Source organism: Populus nigra, chromosome 5 (assembly GCF_951802175.1).
Source record: "Populus nigra chromosome 5, ddPopNigr1.1, whole genome shotgun sequence".
Taxonomy (NCBI): Eukaryota; Viridiplantae; Streptophyta; class Magnoliopsida; order Malpighiales; family Salicaceae; genus Populus; species Populus nigra.
In genome coordinates, this window is record NC_084856.1 from 303207 (window position 1) to 325283 (window position 22077).

The 22077-nt window shown below is 36.0% G+C and overlaps 3 protein-coding genes and 1 non-coding gene across 4 annotated transcripts; 3 read left to right on the forward strand and 1 right to left on the reverse strand.

Annotated features, from left to right (window-relative positions):
- Nucleotides 1-6084: 6084 nt before the first annotated feature.
- On the forward strand, nt 6085-9051 carry LOC133694687 (protein PLASTID MOVEMENT IMPAIRED 1-like). The gene has a single exon (XM_062116332.1). The coding sequence runs from the start codon at nt 6239-6241 to the stop codon at nt 8810-8812; it is 2574 nt and encodes an 857-aa protein (XP_061972316.1). The 5' UTR covers nt 6085-6238; the 3' UTR covers nt 8813-9051.
- Nucleotides 9052-11584: 2533 nt separating this feature from the next.
- On the forward strand, nt 11585-16555 carry LOC133694676 (monosaccharide-sensing protein 2-like). Its single transcript, XM_062116312.1, has 6 exons — nt 11585-12256; nt 12452-12569; nt 12851-13411; nt 14214-15160; nt 15352-15539; nt 15901-16555. The coding sequence occupies exons 2-6, from the start codon at nt 12491-12493 to the stop codon at nt 16346-16348; spliced, it is 2223 nt and encodes a 740-aa protein (XP_061972296.1). The 5' UTR covers nt 11585-12256; nt 12452-12490; the 3' UTR covers nt 16349-16555.
- Nucleotides 16556-16669: 114 nt separating this feature from the next.
- LOC133694677 (protein MULTIPLE CHLOROPLAST DIVISION SITE 1-like) lies at nt 16670-19847 on the reverse strand. Its single transcript, XM_062116313.1, has 5 exons — nt 19661-19847; nt 19215-19550; nt 18182-18348; nt 17516-17903; nt 16670-17125 (listed from the first exon to the last, which is right to left on the reverse strand). The coding sequence occupies exons 1-5, from the start codon at nt 19712-19714 to the stop codon at nt 16922-16924; spliced, it is 1149 nt and encodes a 382-aa protein (XP_061972297.1). The 5' UTR covers nt 19715-19847; the 3' UTR covers nt 16670-16921.
- A 79-nt stretch (nt 19848-19926) lies between these two features.
- Nucleotides 19927-19998, forward strand: TRNAW-CCA (transfer RNA tryptophan (anticodon CCA)). The gene has a single exon. It is a non-coding gene; the product is annotated as a tRNA-Trp (tRNA).
- The last annotated feature ends 2079 nt before the right edge of the window (nt 19999-22077 follow it).

Sequence of the window (22077 nt, forward strand, 5' to 3'; positions counted from 1 at the left end):
TATATGGCCGTGACCAGCAGAATTATTTTTATCCGTCAATACCAGCAGAACAAGTTCGTGCTTGGACTGATTACCAGGAATTTCTGTGTAGACAACAACGGGAAAAGAAACTACAAAGTCTAATATCTTTCTTATATTCTGAAAACTCGTTCCTAACACCATGGAGTTGGAATCCTCAAGCTCCCCAAACAGAAGAAAAAAGGCCCATGATGTTCCAACCTGGTTCATTCTTTAGTTACCATGTCTGTATCATCTTCTCATTAATTACAAGTCTGTAGACTAATTGCAGTTAATTTAGATCACACCGTTGTTTAATTTTTCTGATGCGTTTTATTTTTATACTCCTGTTATAGATACCACTCCCGCAGGCTGAGGAGGAAGAACATTCAAGGCAGTCCCAGAGTTCCGAACAACCCTAGAATTATGACATGGCTTGGATTCTGCAAAATCCATCTGATAACCTCTTATTTTTAATTATTTTAATTTACCTATAGAGTCCTCTTGTTTTAGGAAAATTGATTATTTGTTCTTTATTATTTGCTGAGGGAGTTTTATTACAACTCATCGCTTTACTTCATTGTCGGGGCAGGCGTGTATTACTCTTTTGCAAACACTGAATTCAGTACAATTATATTCTCCATATGCGATTGCTCTTTGTATTTTCAGTCTAGCATGTTTGCTAATCAAGATATGCTATATGCTGGGGGCACGATAAGCTTGCTTACTTTCACAATTAGGAAAAATGACGGTAAAAAAACCCACCACTTTTTTGAGTATTAAATCTTGACAAAACCATGTGGAAAGATCCTTTGCACCTTGTAAAATAAAGCCATTGAAAGTAGTCGGGCGCAAGTTTTTTTTCCTCTTGCAACTACTAATCTCAGAGTCGGGGATTGAAAACTCAAAATCCTGCTCTTCACAGATGCTTTTAGAAGTAATCTATCTGATGATAAAAAGCCGAGTAAATAAATAGCTAATAAAAACAAATATTCATCACTCATTGCTAACTCAAGGAAAACAGTTATGGTAAATGATTTTGGCAAATGGTCTGAGCTCCTTACATGACAGAGATCTAATGTGCATTCAGCAATGTGAGAATTCCAATTGTTATGCATTTGAAAAGCCCTAAGCTCCATCATAGGGTTCTGAGAAATATCACACCTCAAAGTTCTTCAATTAAAAAACAAAACAAACAAACATTTAACTAACTGAAAACCTACTCACCAAATCCAACAATTATTACATCCTATGATGGGTGTATTATTACATGTGCCCAACTACATCATGGGAGTGCACATTCATTCACTGCATTTCAAGGCACCTCCTGCGCAAAAAGAAGACATAAAAGTGAGACATGTCTCAGGCTGTGATTTCTAATTCTGGCACGTTTAGAGGGTTTAAAGTAAGCCATCAACCCATCAGTCAAGCAGAAATCACACTTGGACAAATCTTTTATTGAATAAAGTCCATGCATCAATCACAACATGGTCTTGCTTTCATGATACAATTAAGTAACTCAAGGACTCCGTGAATTCAGATAAGAGTCCTTGATGTATTTGTATAGAGGAAATGAGCAATTTGAAAAGGTTGAATCCTAGACTCGAGTTTCACAACTGACTTAAAGGAAAAACAGGGGGAAAGTAACAGAGTTTTCTACACCCAGTTGCAGTTCGAGAAAATAGATAAAACTGCATAACCGGAACTTGTTCAAAACCAAAAGCCTATGCATTCTCTCCAGAACACAAAAATCATGCACCTATCCACCAAGGAAAGCTAATGAAGTATATGTAAATCACTCAATGCAATCATAAACTGAAAACTCAAGACAATCTACATCACTAAAGCTGTACTAACACCCAAATTATGAGGCAGGTCAAATGGGGAGGCATTACCCTCAATGCCATAAGAAATGAGAAAAAAACGTATACCAGCCATCCCTAAGGACCTCAAGTTGCTACAGACAGCACGACAAAATCATTGTTACCTGCCACCAGCAAGGGATCAATGAGCTTCTACAAATAGCTCATTCGGTCTATCCCAAAATCAATTACAAACCTAAGCATCGAAACAAAAAATTAGGTCTCATAACATCATAGATAGATTAAACCTGATCTCTTACAAGGAAGCAACAAAATAACTCCAAGCAACACTTTTGGGATGATATGAGACGGCCAAGGCCATCTAAACAGAGAATAACACAATTAATGCAGGAACATTTCAACAACAACTATTCATAAGAATTTATTAATGTAATCCTAACAAACAATATCAACAAATCTTGGACTTAATGACCCTACCTCTATGGGAGGACAAACGAGCAGGCACTACCCTCCATACCACATAACAACCTAGTATAAGCTATTATCAAAAACAAATAACAGATTGACTTAATCCTCAATTAAGTTGGATATCATGTAGGTATCTAACGCAGGAACAAACTGCCAGTTGCTCCCAAAAGCCTAGACGGATGGTAAAGGGTAAACTTATTCCTATATCAACTAGATCATAACATCTCAGTGGTAAACGCAATGGTACTTTTGTGTAGGGGGCCGCCCCATTGTGGAGGATGCTAGTGCATAGGTATCGAAGAGAGTCCAGATCTCCAATTTTTTTCAATAACCAGATTAGATATTGAAATAATAATAATGGATAGGAAACGATCATATAAAAAAATAGATAGGGGGAGAGATACGAACAGAATCAATTATTTGGAGGAGTTATCCTTCTTGGAGAAAACGTAATCAGGTGGAGAATAGAAGAGGGCGGCAGCCATGGCTGCTGGAAAAACGCCGAACTTGGCTATAGCTGCTAGCTTCGCCACCAAAGGCTCTCCCTTCATAAAGAACGCCATTTCCTTTCTTCTTTTAGCTTTCTCTGATACACTGATTGCTTGACCGCTTGCTGATGCTGCGTGCTTACCACGAGACGAGACCCGAGACTTATTGAATCGCCGCCTACTGCTGGGCTGGGCTTTCTCCAATCTTTTTCCTTTTTTTATTCTCTAGCCCAAAAGGGATGCCGATCCAGTAGGCTAATCCATTGATCCGCTAATTCATGATTAAATTTAGTTTGGGTTAATGAATTTTTTTTTATCAAAACAATTTCAATTAAATCAGGTCCGTTAATCCGTAACTAGAATATTAGGAAAAAATTCACTACTTTGATTAGGCTTAACTCCTGGGTGTCCTTCAATACTATCAAATAACCTTTTAAATATAAAAAATTTAAGTTGGTGAGACTAGATTTATATTATTTTTTAATATATGTTTTAAAATGAAAACTCTTTGTATTTGTGACTTGCAGAGATTAACACTACTTTATTTTATTAATTAGATTTAATTAGATGGGAGAATGATGATGGTGAAATTCGAACTCGTGACTGTTTAGTCATTATAGCCCTCATATTATATCAAATAATTATTTTAACCTAAAAAATTAATATATTAGATGAGGTCCCGAAATATTATTTATTAACTAAAAAACAAAAACACATTGGGGATTCACTGCGCAAAATGCATTGTGAATCCCTTTATATAGATAGCAATGCAAAGATACTATTCACCATGCAAATTTTTTTTATCTTTTTTTTTATATATATAATTTGGCTCAATATTAGACTAATTTATAAGCCAATTTATTGGGGGAATATGGAATTAAAAGATAAGGAGCCAAAGTAAAAAATAAGTAGGGAATGGGTGGCTTTAAAAAATTTAGGCAAAATATTTATTGTTGTCCTTGTGCTTTTAAAATTATAGACACTAGGTCCTTTTGGTTTTCAAATTAAAGAGAAAATTCAATTTTGATCATAAATTTCATTATTCTTATTTTTTTGACTTCTAATGTGAGAGAGGTGAGAGTAAGTTGCTAAAATCCAGTGCTAGAGAGAGAAAGTATTCATTGGCATCGATTCTGGCAACTAATATAGTTAAATTTAGTGTTAAATTGTTTCTTTTGACAAGGAGAGCTCATATTATAGGTTTTTTTTATCTTGAAATTGCCAAGAAAAATAGATATGATCTTGATAAGATTTTTTGTTTCAAGTTGATTTCAGGTTTTGAGATACTTTTTTGGGTTTTCCGATATCATGAATGGGTTTATCATACTGTCTATAATGTTTTGTAAGTGTTGTTGGTAAAATAATGGATTGGAAATTTGTTTTTAGGTCAAAAAAACCATTAGCCATGCTTTTCTTACCACTATATAGTGACCAGAAATACAGACGACGCTTCGTTTGAATCCAAAAAAATTAGAATGGACGACATGTCATCTACCTTGGCTGCAAAAATATAATAAAAGACCCAGCTGTGTGGGTCCTAACAAAATAGGTAAGGCAGGCTAGTATGATCTTTTTTTATTTTTTAAAAAAGTAATGCTTTATTATATGTTTTTTTCAGAATTATTTTTTATATTTAGATTAATACTCGTTCTTTTTTTTTTTATTTGGAGAATCTATTTTAAATGACATTTATTTGTTGATTATTTTGTATGCATTTAATTTTTGATGAGGTTTTTTTATTTATCTATATTTTTTTTTGTATAGATGAGCTTTATTTTTAAAATAAAAAATATTTATTATCAGATAATATCTCTAATGTGTACAGCTTTGTATAATGTTTTTTTCTCTTTTATTTTATCCAATTAATTTAATGTGTGTGTCTATTTTTATTATTATTTGATTGAATAAAAAAATTATTTTAATAAAAAAAAATTAACACACACAATTGGGTAACTGTCTTGTCTTGCAAGATTAAATATCTTGATTTATAACTTTTTATCAATTTCTCAATTTTTATTTTTAGTTATATTTTATGGTTTTTATTTATTTATTTATTAACACATATGATTATTGGTTTATTTGATTACTATATGCATAAATTTTATTATTTTTATTTAGAAATTTTTTAACCATAAAAGAGTATAAAAAAACCTACCTATATATATATATATATATATATATATATATATATATATATATATATATATAAAGCATCTAATATTATTCTCTAGGAAGTGCCAAAAGCTTTGCGCTAGGGCGAGCAAAAAAAATAAAAAAATCAATTGAATTGAGAAACCGAACTGTAAAAAAATTAATTAAATTGATTAGAATTAAAAAAACCGAATCGAACCGAACTGAACCGAAATCGAAAAAACCGAGCCAAACAAAAAAAACAAGCCAAAACCGAAAAGTTGAACCAAACTGGAAAAAACCGGTTTTGTTCTAAAATAACTGAACCGAACCAAAACCGGTTGATTTAAACTGGTTTCGGTTTTTTAAAAAAATACCGATTTGGTTATTTTTTTGAATGAAAACCAAATTAAATTGAAAATAATCACCCCTACTTTACGCTTCTAGCCCTCCAGATCTGTGCACTCTAAGCAAGGACTGCTCTCCATTGTTAGCCCATTAATCAGTCTTACTTGTGCATGAAGTAAATAAAATGCATAAAACAGCTTGCAAAATCTCAGTTAGAAACCAAACCCTAAATTAATCGAGTCATTTGACTTGTTCAGCTTGTTTGTCCCATCATTAATTGATTGGCTTCTCTCCTACATTCAAGCAATATCATCATGCTTGAAAATCCTATGAAAAAATAATAACAGTAAAATGTTTGTGGAATTATCCCAAGTAGTAAAATGCTTCCAGATAAGCTTTAATGATTGATGAGATTTGATAGGTATAGAATCGGTGCAGGCAGAAAACTGAGCCGAGCCACATGGACTTGGCCAGTCCCAAGCTCTAATGGGTCCAGCCAACTAGACAGCCAGCAATCAGATTGTCGAGATTTTTTCATACTAGAATTTCCCAAAACTATTGTGTTGCAGTAATTAACAGAACAAGTGAACAACTCGCAATCAACTCAGCAACTCTGAGGGAAAGAAGAAAGAAATCTGACCATACAACTACCAAAAGACAATAAATTTCTTTTAGAACAAGTTGCCTCTTGTTTAAATCCTGTCCTTTTCTGATAAAAAGACAGAACAGGAACGTTCTTCTCATCTAAACCAGCCACAGAAATTTCTGGTTTTAGAAGGTCCACACATTGCCACATATAATCATCATATATGGATGTTGTTTCTCCACCTCTAGATTCTTTCAAGCATGTGATTTCCTTATCTTCTTCTTCTTCTTCTTCTTCTTCTTCAACGTTGTGTTTATATGCAAGCAATCTCAGTATCATAATTCATAGGCCACCTGTTTTCACCAGTTTCTCCGGTCAGCTTTCTTTTTCTTTGAGTAATGGCAACAGATAGAAGGAATTCAAATACTCAGCTTTTGGAAGAGCTCGAAGAACTCAGCCAATCTCTTTACCAAACTCACACTTCCAGTGCCCGAAGAACTGCTTCCCTCGTACTTCCTCGAAATTCAGTCCCTTCTATAACATCAGCAGATGAGGTTACAACGGCCAAAATTGATGAAAAATCAAGCAGCAGGCCTCGGTCCAGGCGCATGTCATTGTCGCCTTGGCGTTCTAGGCCAAAACCTGACGAAGAAACCGAGCGCAAAACAACCAATATCAATCAACCAGGAATTAAGAAGCTGGATGATAGATCTTCTGCAACAGAGAGAAAAGGGATTTGGAATTGGAAGCCAATCCGTGCTATTTCTCATATTGGGATGCAGAAATTGAGCTGTTTGTTCTCTGTTGAAGTAGTTGCTGTGCAAGGCCTTCCAGCTTCGATGAATGGACTCCGGCTTTCTGTTTGTGTTAGGAAGAAGGAAACAAAAGATGGTGCAGTTAATACAATGCCCTCAAGGGTTTCACAAGGAGCTGGTGACTTTGAAGAGACCTTGTTTATCAAGTGTCATGTGTACTGCACTACTGGCAATGGGAAGCAGCTTAAATTTGAGCAGCGTCCATTTTTTATTTATGTGTTTGCAGTTGATGCTGAAGCGCTTGATTTTGGGAGAACTTCAGTGGATTTAAGTGAACTTATTCAGGAATCCATAGAGAAGAGCCAAGAAGGTACTCGAGTGCGGCAGTGGGACACAAGTTTCAGCCTGTCCGGGAAGGCAAAAGGAGGAGAGCTTGTTCTCAAATTGGGATTTCAGATTATGGAGAAAGAAGGAGGGATTGATATTTATAGTCAAGCTGAAGGATCGAAGACTAGTAAATTCAAAAATTTCTCATCTTCTTTGGGACGCAAGCCGTCTAAATCGTCCTTCAGTGTCTCGAGTCCAAGGATGACATTACGATCAGAAACTTGGACTCCTTCACAGACAAAACCAGCTGCGGATATACAAGGAATGGATGACTTGAATCTTGATGAGACAGCTCCAGTTCCCTCACCACCCCCCTCAATTCAGAAATCAGAAGAACCAGAACAAAAGATAGAGGACCTTGATCTTCCAGATTTCGAAATTGTGGATAAAGGGGTGGAGATTCAAGACAAAGAAGTTAGTGGCGATGGAGAATCTGAAGAAAATGTGGAAGAAAAATCACAATCAAGTGAAGTTGTTAAGGAAATAGTGCATGATCAAGTACACCTGACAAGACTAACCGAACTCGATTCAATCGCTCAGCAGATAAAAGTTCTTGAGTCCATGATGGGAGAAGAAAAAACTGCTAAGACAGACGATGAAACTGAATCACAAAAATTAGATGCGGATGAAGAAACAGTAACGAAGGAATTTCTCCAGATGCTCGAAGATGAAGAAACTGATTCATTCAAATTCAATCAACCTGAAATCCCCACTCTGCATCTCGATGGAGGTGATGATAGTACAGAAGCTGAATCCAAGGTATATCTCTCAGAACTTGGGAAGGGTTTAGGCTATGTAGTTCAAACAAGAGACGGAGGCTACCTAGCAGCTACGAACCCACTAGATACCATTGTTTCAAGGAAAGATACTCCAAAACTAGCAATGCAGCTGTCGAAGCCACTCGTTCTTCAATCAGACAAATCCATGAACGGGTTTGAATTGTTTCAGAGAATGGCATCCATTGGTTTTGAGGAACTTTGTTCTCAAATCTTATCACTGATGCCCCTAGATGAACTGTTAGGGAAAACTGCAGAACAGATAGCTTTTGAAGGCATAGCTTCTGCAATCATCCAAGGGAGAAACAAAGAAGGCGCTAGTTCAAGTGCTGCTCGTACTATTGCTGCCGTTAAAACAATGGCGACGGCGATGAGTACAGGCAGGAAAGAGAGGATTTCAACAGGAATTTGGAACGTAAATGAAAACCCTTTGACAGCTGAGGAAGTTTTGGCATTCTCATTGCAGAAGATTGAGGTAATGGCAATTGAAGCCTTGAAAATTCAGGCAGAGATAGCAGAGGAAGATGCTCCTTTTGATGTTTCTCCACTCACTGGAAAGGCAAGCACAGACAGCGGGAAAGATCAAAACCACCCTCTTGCTTCAACCATTCCATTAGAAGATTGGATAAAGAAGTACGGCTTAGCTTCTCCAGGGGACCAAGCAAACCATTTCATCATGGCTGTGGTTGTCCAGCTACGGGATCCTATAAGGCGATACGAGGCAGTCGGAGGTCCTGTAGTTGCAGTAGTTCATGCAACACAAGCTGACATCGAAGAGAACAATTACAACGAGGAAAAGAAATTCAAAGTAACGAGTTTGCACATTGGAGGTATGAAGGGAAAGTCAGGAAGAAAGAGGAATCTGTGGGATTCGGAGAGGCAAAGGCTAACGGCAACGCAGTGGCTGGTGGCATATGGACTTGGAAAGGCAGGGAAAAAGGGAAAACATGTGCTGTCAAAAGGGAAAGATTTGTTATGGAGCATTTCCTCAAGAATTATGGCTGATATGTGGCTCAAACCTATGAGAAATCCTGATGTGAAGTTTACCAGGTAAGAAAAGAATTGTCCAAGCCTTGAGTATATTGGCTCTTGCAATTCATCTTAAAATCACTATGGGCAGGTAACCTTTTTGTCAAGTTGTAGATTGAATAAGATTGGATTTGATTTGATGCAGTTGTAATTAAGTACCTTTCCTGCAATCTCTTCATCCTGCCTTCATGGCATCATACCAAACTGTGAACTAGGCTATAATAAATTGCTGGGCTCGCTTGATAAGTTCCAATTTGAGCTGAATCATGGCCTATTAGCCTTGTGTAATTAGGCCTCAAGGCCCCTTGCTGTGCTTTCTCAGGTCCTTGGGCCATAAAATTAACTATCCAGCAAGAAACCATTGGTGTAGTAGTAGAGCACGAGCTGTCTTTCGAGCCATGTATGTGAGTTTTGTAAGACTTTTCACAAGGAAGATTTTGTCCATGGTCAAAGTTAATCTCTCATTTTTTCTTCTCTTGGATTAACCACTAAAATCTATATATACCAGTTTGTCAAACTAAGAAAATGAAATCTTTGTCAAGACTTCCAATAATGGTGGTCACCACGTCTTCTCTCACCCTCTTCAGCCCCACGTTTCATTGAAAAGAAATCTATTCGAAAATTTGGGTGAAATTGATGAAAATATGATCGGTTTTCAGTTGATTTTTATATATTTAAAAGTGTTAAAGAAAGTAGGATTTAAAATGTAATTGTACTAATATAACTGGGCTCTTTTCCTAACTTTTTAACTAAATCTAAGGGAGGTGGGGTTCATTTAGCTCATGCAAAGTTGGATTTTTAGAAGATCTTTTAAGTTTGTTAAATTTAGATTTATAAAAAAAATTAAAACATAATTTGTCTTAAAAAGTAAATCCATCTAAAAATCATAAATTATGCATGGCATCCGACATGTCCCTCTTTTTTATAGACCAAAACACATTAAGAGTAATTATACACTGAATAGATATTTGGAAATATGATTGTAGTTATTTTTAAAATATTTTTCACTTAAAAATACATCAAAATTATATTTTTTATTTTTTAAAAAATATATTTTTATATCAAAATGATATAAAAACACACAAAAAAAATATTATTTTAAAATAAAAAATAAATAATTTTTTTCAAAAACCTGAAACACAGAAACAAATAATCTCTAAATAACAACATTCCAAGTTTAAGGTATCATTAAGATGTCTCGAATTCAACTATTCAAGTCTCTTGATCAATTCGTAGTAAAAAATCTAGATCTTGATCTCGAGCATGTCCTCGTGCCTTGAAACTCTAAGGGCAATTCTTTCTGCCCCCTTGCTGACTAGTTTCCAGTTTGTTAAACGATCTATAAAGGCCTAATCCGACCTTGAAGGAACAAACCTCCCTTGGCAAGAAATTAATAAAGATCAGCTGTCCTTCAGGAAATGTCTCAACAGATCGATGAAAATAATCACATGCATACATGAGATTCTCGAAAAACACTGGTTGGCTGTAACATATTTTCAGAAGCTGACATGTGATGATGTGATTCAACCATTAAAATATGAACCTGTTTCCTCTAAAAAAGTAAAATTGCTGCGATCGACTTCTCCAAATCTACCACCTTTGTATGCGTGGTCAAATCAACAGCCAACTGATTGCCACCATGTCTATTAGCGACGAGCAAATGTTGGTTGATAGCGATGACAATCACCTTGCGATGACATGCGAGTGGCACATGGTGACTAGTGGCCTTCACTGCTTCCCTCACAACTCTTGCCTTGGATATGCAGGCACCATAAGCATATAATTCAAGAAATCTTTGTTTTAACAATACGATGATCAAGTTTTTTATATTATTATTGCAAATCTGATCTAGCTGGTGTTGTGTTCAGCAAAAGTTAGTCTCTCTTGCCTCTCTTTCAACACACACACACACACGAATTACACGATTACTTAGCATGATTTTACAAGTTGAAGATTACAAAGTAAATCTGGCAAACTTTCTCATCTTCCCATGTGGCTCCACCAAAATTTCAGCTTAATGGTCTCCTGTTAGAAACTGCTGCTTCTAATCTTTGACCCGTTTCCTCCTTTGACAGGTAGTTTTCCTGGACTTTTCTGCAGCTTAATTTATCAAATAATATGTACTCTCGTGTTCCTTGCTTGAGCCATTTAGGAAACTTAATAATTGAATTTGTCATCCTACAAAGTTTGAATTCATTAAATTTGTTGATGGTGAAGAAAACTGATGCAGAAACTAAGATTCTTGAAGGATGTTCAGAAATCCCGCTTTGTAATTTGCATGAACTCTCGATATGCCAACAAGTAACAAAGGCTCGAGGGCACAGAATAAATAACTTAGTGTTCCTCGTAAAAGAATTTCTCACACAATACGACCATTCCACAGTTAATTCCTTTTCTGAGTTGAATCTACTTTCTTTTGACTGGCCACAAAATCACGCAATGTTTCAGCAACTTTTGGGACTAGACAATGACCACAAAGATTCGAGAAACTATTAGGGAAAGAATTCATAAAAGGTAATCATCCACCTCCAAATGTAGAGAAAAAGTCAGTTGTAGAAAGGTCAGGTGATGAATGGAAAGATGATGGGATCTCACTTTCATGTCTCCAAAAGGGGAAAGTTGGAATTTCTTGACAAACTCAATATAATTAAAACACAAATCATAAAAATTAGTAAAAAAGAAAAATATTTTGTCCATTCCCAATGGTAGAACTCCAATTCTTACAGGTATAGCACAGTACAGAGCTTGACCAAATTCAATTATTATTTATTAGAATAACAAAACCAAATCAACAAATATTTAAGAAAAAACATGAAGAAGAAGAAACATGAACACTTGATTGGTCCACACAGAGTATATACATTATGTTCCAGACTGACCCTTCTTTAGTTTTTACTCAACTCACTAAAATTTTCCTTTTTCACTCAATTTCTTGAATTCTAAAGTCTAAACACATTTTTTCTCCTCAAATCTATCCCCGTTTAAAAAAATCCAAACCTTTTCTGGTGAAATCGGTATCTGGAGCAATGAGAGGAACTTTTAAAAAAAAAATTAACTCAATGAAGTGGGTGAGAGAATTTTTTAGAGGTATGGTGTAAGCGTTGAAGGGTTGTTGGGAGAAAAAGGGGTCTAATATCAGTGTCAGCTTAAAAGCTGGGTTCTTTGTTGTTCACTCCATCTGTCAAATTATGAATATATAAGTCACTTCTCCTCGTTTTTTGAACCTATCTTCTTTTTTGTTTGTCATTTGTTGTATCTAAGTGGAAAAACTGCCAGTTCAGTTAACGCACTTTGCCTGATATTTTCGCTTCTTTTTTACTATTACAATCCAAGATCATTCACTGATATCAGGCTCTACTTTTAAGGATCACTGTTCTGTGTTCCTCTGTTTCTTTTAAACCAGGTTTTGTTCCTTGTTTACTTGTAAAACCCTGTATCTCAGTGTCAAGCTGAACCTCATCTTCAAGAGGTAAGCAATCTATAAAAATCTCATCTTTCTTGAATCTTTTATTTGCTGATGATTTTGGACGGTCATGTGTTTCTTTCTTAAATGAGTAAATGTGTGGTTTTTTCATTGCTTGTTTGAATTTATTGATTAGATACGGTATTGGATCTGTGGTGCTTGTTGTTTGATTGGTTTATCTGGGTTCTTGTCTTTTTACAGGTTACTTGGAAATTGAGGACTTGATTCATTGGTTAAAACATGAAGGGAGCAGCACTAGTGGCTATTGCTGCTTGCATTGGTAACTTCTTGCAAGGATGGGATAATGCTACCATTGCTGGTACTTCTCTTTAAATTTCTCATCTATTTAATCTTTTGATGTGGACCAAGAAACGTTGGATGGGAATGTTTAAAATTAAAAACTTACAATTCTAAAGATTCAAACTATTGAGATTTGTTGTCAATGGCGGATGGTTCCAAGGCTTCCAGTTAGAACATTTTCTCTTATGAGTTGGTTGTTTCTATATTATTCTTATCTCGCACTTTTGGTGTTGAATAAGAGGTCTCGGTGTTGAACTAGAGAATGGATGCAGTTCTGTAATCTTGTTTCTATGTTTTCAGGTGCTATCATTTACGTCAATAAAGACCTCAAGTTGCAAGCAAGTGTGGAAGGTCTTGTTGTGGCCATGTCACTTATTGGAGCAGCTGCAATCACAACATGCTCAGGACCCATATCGGATTGGCTCGGTCGGCGTCCAATGCTAATAATCTCATCCATTCTCTACTTTGTCAGTGGTTTGGTAATGTTTTGGTCACCCAATGTTTACGTCCTGTGCATAGGAAGACTGTTAGATGGATTTGGCATTGGTTTAGCAGTTACTCTTGTTCCAGTCTATATATCTGAGACTGCCCCATCAGATATAAGGGGAATGTTAAATACTCTACCTCAGTTTGCTGGTTCAGGTGGCATGTTTCTGTCATACTGTATGATTTTTGGGATGTCATTGACAGCTTCACCTAGTTGGAGGTTGATGCTTGGAATACTTTCCATTCCTTCTTTACTATATTTTGCACTCACAGTGTTTTACTTGCCTGAATCTCCTCGATGGCTTGTGAGTAAAGGAAAGATGCTTGAGGCAAAGCGGGTTCTGCAGAGATTGCGTGGCAGGGAAGATGTTTCAGGTTCACGCATTATTCTTTCACTGCTGTTCTTTTTCTCTTTCTTTTTACTTCTGAAAGAAGGTATAGAAATTTAGAATATGGGCTGAGACAATAGCCTGGTCTTTCTTGTTTTAGACAAGATGCTGGATCTCGCTGACTCAAATGGTCGTTTGTTTGAATCATTAGCTTGAATGTATGTCGAAGAATTTCCATGACTGATGACAGCATGTGTAATTCACTGGGAACAGATTTTTGAAGTACCCAACTTTACACATGCAGCTAACTCAAACATCTATGTTTTCATTGGTCAACTTGACTTCTTTGTTAAACATGATAAATCTAGAAGCTTTTGATGCATGCTAATCTTGCCCTGTAAGTTAACTTTGAAGTGGTTTTGAGGGAGTCATTCTGTTTTTCTCAGCAATGGTCTCTGTGGAATTGTGAAAACCATATTGTTGGAGGCCATTTTTTTATTTTAATGGTAGAGTTCCAATTAATTTACATTCTTGTTTGGTATCCTTAAAACCTGACCAATTGTTTTGGAGAGAAAGTTGAGGTATATAGCTTTATCTGCTGATTATACTTTAAATTGCTGAGGAGCTTAACTTGATAGGAGGGAGTAAAACTATTTCACTGTTGAGAGTTCATTTCTTTTCAGGATTCAGTGTCCATAAACTTGAGCATAATATGTAAATGATTTTAATAGTATTCAGATTTTTTGTTTGATGAATTTCCAATGGTAGGAATTTAGGCTTCTCCTTTTGTATAAGTAGCTTATAAAACTCGCGTATGTGGCTGTTGCTAAAGCTTCTATGATGCACAGGCGAGATGGCTTTACTGGCTGAAGGTCTTGGTATCGGGGGTGAAACATCCATAGAAGAGTACATAATAGGCCCTGCTGATGAACTCGCTAATGGTCAAGAACCCACTGTTGATAAAGACAAAATCAAGTTATATGGACCTGAAGAAGGCCTTTCCTGGGTTGCTAAACCCGTTACTGGACAGAGTTCTCTTGCTCTTGCATCACGCCATGGAAGCATGGTGAGCCAAGGCGTGCCTCTTATGGACCCTCTTGTGACTCTTTTTGGTAGTGTTCATGAAAAGCTCCCTGAGACAGGAAGCATGCGAAGCATGCTTTTCCCTAATTTTGGCAGCATGTTTAGTACAGCAGAACCTCACTTTAGGACTGAGCAATGGGATGAAGAGAGTGTACAAAGAGAAGGTGAGGGCTACACATCAGAGGCTGGTGGTGGGGATTCCGATGACAATTTGCAGAGTCCACTAATCTCACGCCAGACAACAAGCATGGAAAAGGATATGGCCCACCCAACTTCCCATGGCAGTGTTCTGAGCATGAGACGGCATAGCAGTCTAATGCAAGGAGCTGGGGATGCAGTTGACGGTACTGGCATTGGTGGGGGTTGGCAGTTGGCATGGAAATGGTCTGAGAGGGAAGGTGAGGATGGAAAGAAGGAAGGGGGATTTAAAAGGATTTATCTGCACCAAGGAGGAGTTCCTGGATCCCGACGCGGGTCTGTTGTTTCGCTTCCTGGTGGTGATGTTCCTGAAGAAAGTGAGTACATCCAGGCTGCTGCTCTGGTAAGCCAGCCTGCTCTTTATTCAAAGGAGCTTATGGACCAGCATCCAGTTGGACCCGCAATGGTTCACCCATCTCAAACAGCTACAAAAGCTCCAATTTGGACCGCTCTGCTTGAACCTGGAGTTAAGCATGCATTGTTTGTTGGGATTGGAATTCAATTACTTCAGCAGGTACTCCATGACTTCATTTGTTATCTTTTGCTCTCTCTCTCAGTTAATTGAATTAAATTTAAGTTCTCAATCCATTCTAATCCACATTTATGTGGGGTTTAATATCCTGGTTCTCTCATTTTGACCAAAATCATAATGTGATTTATGTTGTTAATAGCTGGGTTTTTTTTTTCTTTCAAATTTGCATGTAGTTTGCTGGCATAAATGGGGTTCTATACTACACCCCTCAAATTCTTGAAAAGGCAGGTGTTTCGGTTCTTCTTGCAAACCTGGGACTCAGCACTACCTCTGCGTCATTCCTTATAAGCGCATTTACAAACTTTCTTATGCTTCCATGCATAGGTGTAGCGATGAGGCTCATGGATATCGCGGGGAGAAGGTGATTTCCTTTCTTCATTCCATCTTTTGTTTTGCAACAGACTAACAAGAAAACGCCCAGTTGCCTAAAAGAGAAACTTGTCTGCTATCCCTTTTCATTCCGAAGGGATCAGTTTCAGTTTTGGGAGGTACCATCACCTGTTCAATGCATCATTGTTTCCCCTCACTCAAAGATTGAAGTGGGAGCTGTAATGTTCAAATTTTGGCGAATGAGAACATCCTGTTTGATTTTCATAAGAAGAATAGCACAATCTTTTTATATATATATGGGGAGGGGGTGCCTGCTGTTATGTTGTGTCTATCAACGTTTAGATCTATTTGTGACTTGCATGTTTATTAATCTCTTCCTCTCCTTGTTTCAGGACGCTCCTACTTACCACAATTCCTGTGCTGATACTTTCCCTCATCGTCTTAATTATTTTTGAACTAGTGACTGTGAGCTCAGTCGTCAACGCTGCAATTTTAACTGCTTGTGTTATCATATTCATCTGCTGTTTTGTGTCTGCTTATGGACCAATTCCTAATATCCTCTGCTCAGAGATCTTCCCCACAAGAGTCCGAGGCCTCTGCATTGCCATTTGTGCCATGGTTTACTGGATTGGAGACATCATTGTCACCTACACACTGCCTGTGATGCTTAGCTCGATTGGCCTAGTCGGTATCTTTGGCATTTATGCTGTTGTGTGCGCGATCTCTTGGATCTTTGTTTTCTTGAAGGTCCCTGAGACCAAAGGAATGCCTCTTGAAGTCATTACAGAGTTCTTTGCTGTTGGCGCCAGACAAGCTGCTGCTGCTGCCAAGAAGGAATGATTCAGGAAAACTTGAAGCATTTGCTGATTGTTTTTATTAGGATTTAATTAGTTTGCATTCATTTTTGAGGTTTAAAAAGGAAAGGCCCCCAGCTGTGCGATGTCTTGCATGAAAGAAATATTGAGATTGGAATGTTTAAATACTAGAACTTGCAAATGAATAATCCGGCATTTAAATTAATCAATGAGATCTTCTAATTGATGGCAAGCTACAAGCCAAAGACCACAACTACAACATTTACAGAGACCATCTGGCTTCGATGCACCACGTCAATAAACATAAACATTCATTGCTGCTAGTGCCCAATTTTGGGAGCAGAGCTTCCAGATAAGGACTGTGAGGTCAGCATTCTATTATGGGAATGTGTAAACAAAATAAAGTCGGATGCAGACCTATCGGTCTATTCACAACCCAACCTCAAGTTTTTTACAACAAACTGGACTACAGTAAATTGACATCAAAATTTCACTGGCAATTTCAAGCAAATATCCAGATCTGTATGGTAAGACTGAAAAAATCCATAGTATGTGGCAGAATAAACATATTTGACAAATGATATTAATATTGAGTAGTTTAGGGCTTCTGCATTTCCTCTGAGGATGAACTGCTGTTAAAAGGATTCGGGGCACAATCTGATTTCGAAGGCTTAGAATTGCCAGATTGACTATTAAAGGGGTTCTGTTCGACAAGCTCATTTGACTTTGGATTAAACCTGAATGGTCTCTCAAATTCTTTAGCATTTCCGGTGTCAATGACTAATTTATTGAGTTTTTGCTCCTGCAAACAAACAGTAAAATAAAGTTCAGAGGGAACTGCAGTATGGAGCACAGAGGGGAAATATATCCAGCAACGAAATCAGAAACATTATGCTATAGAGTAGTGCAGGACCATACAGAAATGGGATATATGCATGGATCTGCTAAGTTAATTTCCTGCTAGCTTCATATAATGGCACATGTACAATAGCTGTCAAAAGCAAAAGGACAATATGGCAAAAACCTGGTGCTTTGGGGTCCTCAGAATTTTCCAAAATTAGGAATAGGCCAAGCAGCATGTTTTCTTAAATAGTTGTTTTGGGGGATGCACTTCTCATTGCACGAATATGTTCTTCCCTTTCTATTTGTAAATTATCAAGGCATTAAATGCACAAATCTTTGAAGTGCTTACATTTTGTAGTGCTTCTAGTTTTCTTTGTAGTGCCTCGTGCTCAGCTTTTATACGGAATGGAACACCATGCTTTTGATATACATTGTTTTGAGCCAAGTCTTCGTCAATGTCACTAGCAGTAGTTGCAAAAGGATGATTTGTAGGAATCCATCTGACTGTGTCAGGGTCAACATCTGGAGGTATTGGATCCCCTTCTTTAAGGAAAATGGTTGGTCTTTTCCACTGGTATGCCCGCGATCTCCTTCTCTGATGGATGGCTTGTTGCTCTTCCGTTAGAGTAACTGGGGCTAAGTGATAAACCTTTCCAAATATCTCAATGGTTGAATTGCTCTTGCCAACTTTAACCAATGGATTATTGAACGGATCCTCATATTTGAGAGGACTTGATCTGTGTATAAGAGATTTCACATTAAAACCACATTATTATCATTCAATCAGCACGTGATAACTAAAGATTAGCATAAAATGTGATTCTTGCACCTAATTGAGAAAAAAGAGGGAGGGGAGATGAAGCAAATTAGTTTCTACAAATAAAGACCATGCAATGGCAATCCTTCTTCAGGAATAGAAAGTAACATTCAAACCACAGTAAAATAATCGTTCAACAATGTGCACAGAAACAATGCAGAGGACAATAGGAGAGAGCATTGGGGTTTGAAATCATACATGCCTCTTCTATCCGATCTCAGCTGGCCACGTCTAACAAGATCAGCTACAGAGCCAGGACGGCTTGGCCTTGACTTCCTAACCATGTATACTCTCACAGAAACAACCAAAAATGCAGTAGCAATACATAGCCATATTACAAAATTGCTTCCAGCACCTCTTTTCATCTGATAAAATCAAGAATCCTCTATTAATAAAAAGCAAGAGTAGAATAATCTACATTTAGAATGCCAAAATACCCCTTATGATCACATGATCTTTTCATCAAAGACAGACTAACAACCTATCCTCAAAAAATCACAGCAGCAAACAAGAATTGCCACTGGATCGATCAAGTTTAGAAGTACGCCGTACCCATTCTCGCTTCCAATTACAAATTATAACTACTTGCAGATAATCAAAGACTCAAAGTAGCAAATAACCTGAAAATGCTAACCTAGTCAACAAATCCAAACAGAAGTTTTGGTTTCACATTTTAACTGTTACAAGGTAGATATCGTGTTAATGCCTGCTGAGTTCATTCAAGATGCCTACCCAGTTCCTATTGCTCAGCAAGAAACAGTAAAAAATCCACATTTTTCCAGAACATACAAGCATTTCCAAGACCATAAAAACACACAACACAATCATGCTTACATTGAGAGCAATTCGTATTCGTTGAGGATTCAATAAATACAGAGGACTCGCCACAAAAAAAAATCCAAATTTTGCCAAAACATAAAAGCATTTCCATTGAGAGCAATCCGTATTCGTCAAGGATTCAATAAATACAGAAAACTTGCCACAAAAACAAAGGTTTCAAATTTTGCAAAAACATATAAGCATTTCCAAGACTATAAAAAACACAACACATTCATACTTCCAATGAGAGCAATTCGAATTCGTCGATGATTCAATAAAACTAGAAAACTCACCACGAAAACAAAATTTCCACATTTTGCCAATACATATAAGCATTTCCAAGACTATGAAAACACACATTCATGCTTCCCAATAGAGCAATTCGATGATTCAAACAAACTAGAAAACTCACCACAAAAACAAAAGGAGGGAGAGTGGTAATCATTCCCTGAAATTTGGAAATTGGGTCTTTTTTCCAATCCAGTAGTGCAGAGGTCCCACTCTCACTCTCACTCTTGTTGACCACTGCTTTTCCCGTGTCTTGAATACATTGCTCCTCGACCTCTTCGTCTTCGGGATTCGCCGAATTATCACTATCATTATTAATTGCAGCTCTAAATCGAAACTTTTGATTAATTAACAAAACTCGATTGCAATTGGGTAGTGAAGAAGACAAGACAAAAGCCCTCCTGAGTTTCACTACATTCGGAGAAAACCGGTGTTTTGATGCCCATAACGATGACGGCGGCTACATAACATCATCAGATAATCAAACACCATCAAAGTACACTACACTATATGTTATAAATGGGGGAAATTTAGCACTAAGATTGAATAATAATAATGAGTAATAATTACCTGGATAGAGAAAGAGTGAAATTGCGGAGTCGAAACTGATGATGTTGTTGTCATTTTCAAAAGGGTTTTAGGAGCATCAACAATTTCAATTTCATAATCAACTCAGCTTCGATTGATTATACCATATCTCAGCACTAAATCCCAAACTCCCTTTTGGTTTCGTTTTCTTCTTAAGAACAAGTGCCTGCCCCCTCGCTTAACACGACCGCTTAACGTTCTCGTAGAGCTTGTATTAATATTCTTTATCCATGAAGCACACAACAAGTGGATCCGTGGCGCAATGGTAGCGCGTCTGACTCCAGATCAGAAGGTTGCGTGTTCGATTCACGTCGGGTTCAATTCCCAGCCTTTTGTTTTTCTTTTTTTTTTTTGGCTCTTCATTTTTATTTAATCATGGCAATTTTTCATAGCAGCAAGTGGATTCCATTAATTTTCTACGGAAAACTCAGATTAGCCTCTGATATTTTACTCAATTCTTAATAGAATCCCAGAAAAGATATTAAAATACACATGAAAATTCATAAAATTAAAATTAATTTATAAGGAAAAACTCATATTAGCCTCAAATTCCTTCCAGTGGATGATTGTAACTTTTGAATAAAAAACAATCCAATCAATTTTTTATTATATCAAATCATTCATATACATTCATTTTATAATATATAGAGATATATTTTTGTTATATGAATCTATTTGGTTTGTTTGATATTTATTTAAGCCGGGTGATAATAGAAAATCATGCTAAATGATCTTTTATATATTTTTTTCGATAATAATTCTAGATATTATTGCATGTAATGTAAGATTAGGTGTTCTATAATCATCAATTATTGATAAATATAAAAATATATTATAATATATATTATAATTCATAGAAATTAAAATTAATTTATAAGTATAAACACAAATTAGCCTCTAATGTTTTATTCGATTCTCAAGTCCCATAAAAATATTAAAATATTCATGATGGTTTATAAAATTAAAAGATACATTCATTGAATTCAATAATTTGAAATAAAGTTGAAACTTTTATACATGACTGTGAATGGTTGATAGTTAGCGAAAATTATACCTTGCACATGATCCAACGACTTATAATCACAAGAAAATAAAAAAGATTATATGTTTAGTATTGCAATATGAAGTGTTTTTTATTTAAAAATGTATTATGAAAATAAAATTTTTATATTTCTTATATTAATACATTAGAAGTATTGAAAAATACTATATTAATTTAATATATTTTCAAGAAATTAAAATATATTTTTAAAACATATAAAAAAACAAAAGATACCATACTTTAAAGACTTAATATCACTTTTTGTGGTTTATGGAGTGGAGGTTTATTTTATTGAACGGCTCCAGGTAAAAGGGAATAAACGGTTCATTTCATGGAATATATATATATATATATATATATATATATATATATATATATATATATATATATATATATAATTACCATATTGTGGACTAACACCATCTTTATTAGGTAAAGACAGGAAAGAGGATGATCGCATATTTCTATATAAATGAGGTTCTTTACGTGAACATTTATTTAATTAGTGAATATTTAATCATATCTCAAGGAGATTATTTTATTGGCCATTAATTTCTTGTTCACAGGTTAGTTAGTGGGTTAATTTGTTGACTCTATCGTTACCATGGCCGCAAACAAATAAGAAATTAATACATCCTTCGCCCCTTTTTTTAATTAATGAGATTGCATGTCAATAAATTTTTATTTTTTAAATCAAGTCGCGAGTGCCCATTATTGTGTTGGTAATTTTGTGCATTAAAAAAATATTGATTTATTCAAAAGTTGGTTTTTATTAATAATTTACTATCAAAATAGATTAAGTTAATTTTAAGTAGAAATATACTTGATAAAACCCACCCGAAGCAGTTTTTATTTTTAATACAGTATAAGTTATAATTTAATTTTTAAATAAATCAGAATTTTAACTCAATTTGATGTGAAAAGAATAATTTAAATTAAGAATTATTTGTATTCAAGTATAATCATAACCTCTCTTTAAACAAATAAAAAAAAAAACAACTGAATCAAAATATTAAAATCATGGCACTACTAACCATAGTAGTTTCCAATAATTATGGCCTGACGTAGTAGGAGCACTTGCAATCTCTCTCATCCTCCAACACGATGGCTCCTCCTTCGTTCGGTGACAAGACAGTTGTCTACTTATCTTGTACGAGCCTTGGGATGGGACGCATGTATTGCTGCACTCAATTTCGCGGTTCCCACTTTCTGACGCCATTGTCGATCCAAGGAATATCATCATATTTATTAACCCATTAATGTTTGCTCTCAATCTTATGGCTTTGTCAACGAAGGCGATGGATGATATATAAAATTAAACGCTCCACTTTAGAATTGGGACAAAGTAATATCATTT

What these genes read in the sequence shown, in the direction of transcription:
- LOC133694687 (XM_062116332.1), top strand. Translation starts at nt 6,239, where the DNA reads ATGGCAACAGATAGAAGGAATTCAAATACTCAGCTTTTGGAAGAGCTC.
- LOC133694676 (XM_062116312.1), top strand. Translation starts at nt 12,491, where the DNA reads ATGAAGGGAGCAGCACTAGTGGCTATTGCTGCTTGCATTGGTAACTTC. An exon ending in GAATTCAATTACTTCAGCAG is followed by an intron (nt 15,161 to 15,351) that starts GTACTCCATGAC and finishes ATTTGCATGTAG; the next exon opens with TTTGCTGGCATAAATGGGGT. An exon ending in ATGGATATCGCGGGGAGAAG is followed by an intron (nt 15,540 to 15,900) that starts GTGATTTCCTTT and finishes TCCTTGTTTCAG; the next exon opens with GACGCTCCTACTTACCACAA.
- LOC133694677 (XM_062116313.1), bottom strand. Translation starts at nt 19,714, where the DNA reads ATGACAACAACATCATCAGTTTCGACTCCGCAATTTCACTCTTTCTCT. An exon ending in TTCACTCTTTCTCTATCCAG is followed by an intron (nt 19,551 to 19,660) that starts GTAATTATTACT and finishes GATGTTATGTAG; the next exon opens with CCGCCGTCATCGTTATGGGC. An exon ending in TCCCTCCTTTTGTTTTTGTG is followed by an intron (nt 18,349 to 19,214) that starts GTGAGTTTTCTA and finishes TGATTTTATCAG; the next exon opens with ATGAAAAGAGGTGCTGGAAG.